This window comes from Otolemur garnettii, unplaced genomic scaffold, assembly GCF_000181295.1.
Source record: "Otolemur garnettii isolate 467f Iridium unplaced genomic scaffold, OtoGar3 scaffold00001, whole genome shotgun sequence".
In the NCBI taxonomy this organism is placed as follows: Eukaryota; Metazoa; Chordata; class Mammalia; order Primates; family Galagidae; genus Otolemur; species Otolemur garnettii.
The window spans coordinates 72431262-72437456 of NW_003852396.1; the positions used below are offsets into that span (position 1 = coordinate 72431262).

Here is a 6195-nt window from a genome sequence, read left to right on the forward strand (position 1 = left end):
GTCATTGTTGTTTGGCGGGTCCAGGCTGGATTCGAACCCGCCACCTTGGGTATATGTGGCTGGCACCTTAGCCACTTGAGCCACAGGCGCCGAGCCATCATTCTCATTCTTACTTGCTTCATCACACTTCATGTAATATGATACATTGTTACTGTACAGTCTGGTGAAAATTGAAAAATCCAAAGTTCTCTGGCTGGCTTCATTGCTTCATTCTTTGCAATTACTTTAGTATGACTACTAATAGGAAGATGTTGATATACGGAATTATTTTTTAAATGTTTGTAGGAGATAAGATTCTTAGGTTCATTGATCCTGTATTCTGACCCCTCCTACTCAAAGTGTGGCCCACAGACTAACAGCATTAGCATCACCTGGGCTTATTAAAAGCAGAGTCAAGGCTGGTGGCACAGAATCACCCACGCATGTTGAATCAAACATATTTAATATCCCAAGTGATTCCTTTATTTACTAGCCATAAGAATCACTGTAATCTAGACCAGTGGTTTTCAAACTGCTCTTGGGGGGCTGATTCAGGTTGGGAGCACTGAGCATGTCAGGCTGTGGTTCCTTGTGTCCTTCAGAGAAGCTGTTCATTTGTTGAGACAGAGTATTGCTCTAGAATGCAGTGGCATCATCATAGCTCACTGCAACCTTGAACTCCTGAGCTTAAGCAATTCTCCCCAAGCAGCTGGGACTACAGGCACCTGCCACGACATCCAGCTAACTTTTCTATTTTCTGTAGATACACTATGTTGCTCAGGCTGGCCTGAAGTGATCAATCTGCCTCAGCCTCCCATTTTGCTGGGATTATAGGCATGAACCACCACTCCCAGCCTGTTTTTACGTTTTATTTATTTATATTTCAATTTTGAAGGACATTTCGTGACTAAAATAAATTTGAAAACTATTGTCCTGGACTTGAGATCTGATCAGGTTGCCTTGGGGCTAGGTTGGAGTAAGATGAAAAGCTAAAGACTAAAATATTTGTATTATCATTTCAGAGATGAAGGGTCTGAATGGGTTTGCAAGTTACCACAGTTTCTTTGTTGCAGAACTTTTTGACCAGAGAGTATGATGTAGAAGTCTTCAAGAAGGCTCTTTCCTAGGATCTTAGATTGACTAGCTGCCCAGGAACCTGCCTAAAATGAGGAATTTCTTCTTGTTCCACAGGCTCTAGCGAGCATGAGTCTCAACACACAGCCCATCCTCAATCTGGAGAAATTTCATGAGGGCCAAGAAATCCCACTTCTTTTGGGAAGATCTTCTAATGACCTACAGTCCACACCTTCCACTGAATTCAACCCACTCATCTATGGCAATGATGTCGATTCTGTGGATGTTGCAACCAGGTAAGACCAAGCACACTATACAATCCTGAGTTCTTAAATTGGTCTTATTGCTTTCTCAGTGACTTTGGAGCAGATTATTTTCCTGAGCCAGAGTTTCATTATATAAAATATGTATGCTATTTGGTTATATTTTCTACCTTTACGTAAAAGCAAAGAGAAAAAACAAATCATTCTCAGGATGAAGAAGGGGATTGATGATTCTTTAACATATCTCTCCGCTTGATGTTGGAAGCTTGTTGAGTGATGGCTCTGGGAGTTGTTCTAAGATCTTGGATCATAGGAATCCTTACTTCTATGGATATGGATCTCGTATTATCTCATCATCCCCTCCTTCTCTAGAGTGGCCATGGTGCGTTTCTTCAACTCTGCCAACGTGCTGCAGGGCTTTCAGATGCATACACGTACCCTGCGTCTCTTCCCTCGGCCTGTGGTAGCTTTTCAAGCTGGCTCCTTTCTGGCCTCACGCCCCCGGCAGACTCCTTTTGCCGAGAAATTGGCCAGGACTCAGGCTGTGGAGTACTTTGGAGAATGGATCCTTAACCCCACCAACTATGCCTTTCAGCGAATTCACAACAGTAAGTCTGCCTGCCTTTCTCCTCCCGATGGCTCTTGCCTTTACTTTTTCTTTTGCTAATCTTTTACCCTTGTTTTGCTTCAGACTTTTTTCCTGCCTTTTATGTGTTGTTTTCTGCTTTTCTTTCCTTGCTGCTAACTATTCTTTTTCCTCGTGGGGTAGATATGTTTGATCCAGCCCTGATTGGTGACAAGCCAAAGTGGTATGCCCATCAGCTGCAGCCCATCCACTATCGAGTCTATGATAGCAGTTCTCAGCTGGCTGAGGCACTGAGTATGCCACCTGAGCGAGACTCTGACTCCGAACCTACTGACGACAGGTGAGCAGTCCTTGTGGCAGCACAGCACTTTTTTTTTTTTTTTTGAGACAGAGCCTCAAGCTGTCCCCCTGGGTAGAGTGCCGTGGCATTACAGCTCACAGCAACCTCCAACTCCTGGGCTCAAGTGAGTCTCCTGCCTCCGCCTCCCAAGTAGCTGGGACCACAGGCGTCCGCCACAACGCCCGGCTATTTTCTGGTTGCAGCCGTCATTGTTTGGCGGTCCGGGCTGGGGATTCGAACCCTCCATCTCAGGTGTACATGGCTGGCGCCTTAGCCAGTTGAGCTATAGGCGCCGAGCCAGCACAGCGCTTTTTAAGGTAAAGAGGCTCTCACTAGCCCTTCAGCATACAGGATGCAAAATCTCATAGGATTTACATATCACTTTTTGAGTCCTTGGATTATATTTTGGTTGTTTTTTTTTTTTTTGAGACAGAGTCTCATTTTGTTGCCCTTTGGTAGACAGCCTCCCAAGTAGCTGGGACTACAGGTACCTGCCACAACACCCAGCTATTTTTATTTTTATTTATATTTATTTATTTATTTATTTGAGACAGAGCCTCAGGCTATTGCCCTGGGTAAATTGCCATGGCATCACAGCTCACAGCAACCTCCAACTCCTGGGCTTAAGCCTCCCGAGTAGCTGGGACTACAGGTGCCCGCCACAATGCCTGGCTATTTTTTGGTTGTAGTAGTCATTATTTGGCAGACCCAGGCTGGATTCAAACCTGCTGGCTCTGGTGTATGTGGCTGGCGTGTTAGAGAGAAGCTATTTTTAGAGAGAAGTCTTGCTCTGGCTCAGGCTGGTCTCAAACTTGTAAGCTGAAGCAGTCCTCCTTGGCCTCCCAAAGTGCTAGGATTATAGGCATGAGCCACTATGCCCAGCCTGGTTGATTGTTTTTCTACCCCTCTTTATTTTATCTTGTTTCCTGGCCTTGACTTAAGAGTGTCTCCCTTTTTTTCTTTCATTTTTATTGTTTCAGGTTAATTTGAGGGCACAAAGAATTAGGTTACTATATTTGCATTCATTAGGTAGAGTCCCTCTTATAATTGTATCCTGCTCCCAAGGGATGTGCTATTTACCCTAACATTGTGCCCATTAAGTGGGAGCACACCTATCCCCCACCCTCCTCCACTATCCTCGCTATCTTGTCCTCCCCACATGCATTGATTTGCATTTTTCTCTTGTGTGGGTATATATTAGATTGTCTACTGGCTTCATATTAATATTGAGTACATTGGATTCTTGCTCTTCCATTTTTGTGAAGAGTGCCTCCCTTTTATTCTAACTAGTGCTGATTGCAGATTCTTTTCCCTGCCCCTTTCTGTTTTGTTTTTTATGCTCCTCACTCTGCAGTGGCAGTGATAGTATGGACTATGATGACTCAAGCTCTTCTTACTCCTCCCTTGGTGACTTTGTCAGTGAAATGATGAAATGTGACATCAATGGTGATACTCCCAGTAAGTGTGCTTGGGGAGATTGGCTAGCTCTGGGCAGGGGTTGGGGTTCAGTGATTGGGTGGTCTGTACTTTCCTCCTTTGGGTTTTGGCAGATGTGGACCCTCTGACACATGCAGCACTGGGGGATGCCAGTGAAGTGGAGATTGATGAGCTGCAGAACCAGAAAGAAGCAGAGGAGCCTGGCCCAGACAGCGAGAACTCTCTGGAAAACCTCCCACTGCGCTCTAGTTCCAGCACCACCGCCAGCAGTAGCCCCAGCACCATCATCCGTGGAGCCAACTCTGTACGTGAGGACTGAGAGAGGTGGATGAATGAGAACCATTGCTTGGGATGTGGGCCTTGATTACAGTAGGAAAGCCATGATGTAGTTATTAATTTGCTTCTCTCTTCACAATTTTCCTATCTTCCTCTCCATAGGCCCCAGAGCTTAGAGTCTATGAGATATAGTTTTGACTTCAGAAGGAGGTTGTTGGGGTCTATGAGATATAGTTTTGACCTCAGAAGGAGGTTGTTAAATTATGTTCAGGGTGTAACTAAGATCCTCCTTGCATAGTTTGTGGGGACAGAGAACAGGAGTGCCATATAGATCTTTTCCCATACATTCCTTAGGATAGATAGGAATCTGTCAGGCCTGGCCAAACCCTGTCAGATTGAGAATATGGAAAGGCCTCACTGGGCACCAGATGACTCCTTTTTATTTAATGTGACCTTTAGGAACCTGCTGACTCTACAGAGATGGATGATAAGGCAGCAGTAGGCATCTCCAAGTCCCTCTCTTCCGTGCCTCCCAGCATTGGCAAATCGAACGTGGACAGGTGTCAGACAGAAATTGGAGAGGGGTCAGTGCACCGGCGACCCTATGACAATCCATACTTCGAGCCCCAATATGGCTTTCCCCCTGAGGAAGATGATGATGAGCAGGGGGAAAGTTATACTCCCCGATTCAGCCAACCTGTCAATGGCAATCGGTGAGAGCCTGGGAATCCCTTCTAGATGGGTGACTGAAGAACCTCACTACAGTGGACCCTGGGTGAAGGTTAATCAGCATATCTGAGAAATCTGAGTGCTCTTGTGGTCCTGCCATCCCCAGAGGGTGGTGCTTAGATCTAGGGCAGATAGGAATTATGGGAAGGGAGCAATACTGCAGTATAGCATAAGGCCTACACTCCCAAGATTAGGCACCCCTGCCTGGGGCTCATAGGTGCCACTGTGCATTCAAGGGCTCAAAAGATGCTGCGGCCCAACAGCTTGAAACTGGCAAGTGATTCAGATGCAGATTCAGACTCTCGGGCAAGTTCTCCCAACTCCACCGTCTCCAACACCAGCACCGAGGGCTTCGGGGGCATTATGTCTTTTGCCAGTAAGTGTCTTAATGCTCTTTCATTCCTCTCTTCCATTTTCTCTGCCAGTAGGGCCTGACTATGCCAAATAATGCTTGGAAATTCAGTTGTGGGGCTGGGTTAGCATTATCAAGCTGTAATTCAGATCATTTGGGTGATATTGGATAAGGTATTTTCAAGTGAGGTCAATAAAGGACCAGGGACAGATGAGTCATTGTCACTCTACCTAGCGGTTTCAGTCTGTTTCAGGGAAGATAGCCTAGTGGTCAATTGAAAAATAGAGATTAAGGCTGGGTGCCTGTAGCTCAAGCAGCTAAGGTGCCAGCTACATACACCAGAGCTGGCGGGTTCAAATCTAGCCCAGGCCTGCCAAAGGACAAAAAAAAAACCAGGTGTTGGGTGGCGCCTGTGGCTCAAAGGAGTAGGGTGCCAGCCCCATATGCTGGAGGTGACAGGTTCAAACCCAGCCCCGGCCAAAAGCTGGGAAAAAAAAATAGCCAGGCATTATGGCGGGCGCCTATAGTCCCAGCTACTTGGGAGGCTGAGGCAAGAGAATTGCTTAAGCCCAGGAGTTGGAGGTTGCTGTGAGCTGTGATGCTACAGCACTCTACCCAGGGCAACTCTGTCTCAATTAAAAAAAAAAAAAAAGAAGAAAAATAGGGATTAAATTCAAAATCTCTTAGGAAATACTCTTTTTTTTTTTTTCTTGCAGTTTTTGGCCTTGGCTGGGTTTGAACCCGCTACTTCTGGCATATGGGGCTGGTGCCCTATTCCTTTGAGCCACAGGTGCTGCCCAATAATTTCCTTCTTTTTTTTTTTTTTTTGTAGAGACAAAGTCTCACTTTATCGCTCTCGATAGAGTTCTGTGGCATCACACAGCTCACAGCAACCTCCAACTCCTGGGCTTAGGCGATTCTCTTGTCTCAGCCTCCCGAGTAGCTGGAATGGGACGACAGGCACCCGGCATAGCACCTAGCTATTTTGTTGAAATTTGGCCCGGGCTGGGTTTGAACCTGCCACCCTCAGTATATGGGGCCAGCGCCCTACCCACTGAGTCACAGGTGCCACCCCTCTTAGGAAATATTCTGCTCAAATTTGATTTGATATCTGATATCTTCTTTGCGTAGTAAAGGACTTTTTTTTTTTTTTTTTTTT

At 45.9% G+C, this 6195-nt stretch overlaps 1 protein-coding gene across 11 annotated transcripts in view; it reads left to right on the top strand.

Moving 5' to 3' along the window:
* The window catches only part of MADD (MAP kinase activating death domain), a 58792-nt gene that overhangs the window by 13971 nt on the left and 38626 nt on the right, over positions 1-6195 (top strand). For 6 of the 11 annotated variants that reach the window (XM_012802833.2, XM_023509628.1, XM_023509611.1 and 3 more), the window contains exons 8-14: positions 1171-1349; positions 1689-1924; positions 2086-2242; positions 3597-3700; positions 3793-3983; positions 4415-4668; positions 4921-5060. In XM_012802833.2, coding sequence (XP_012658287.1) covers positions 1171-1349; positions 1689-1924; positions 2086-2242; positions 3597-3700; positions 3793-3983; positions 4415-4668; positions 4921-5060 — 1261 coding nt within the window. The remainder of the gene's footprint in view (positions 1-1170; positions 1350-1688; positions 1925-2085; positions 2243-3596; positions 3701-3792; positions 3984-4414; positions 4669-4920; positions 5061-6195) is intronic. The other 5 variants (XM_023509619.1, XM_023509631.1, XM_012802870.2 and 2 more) reach the window with 1 other exon arrangement.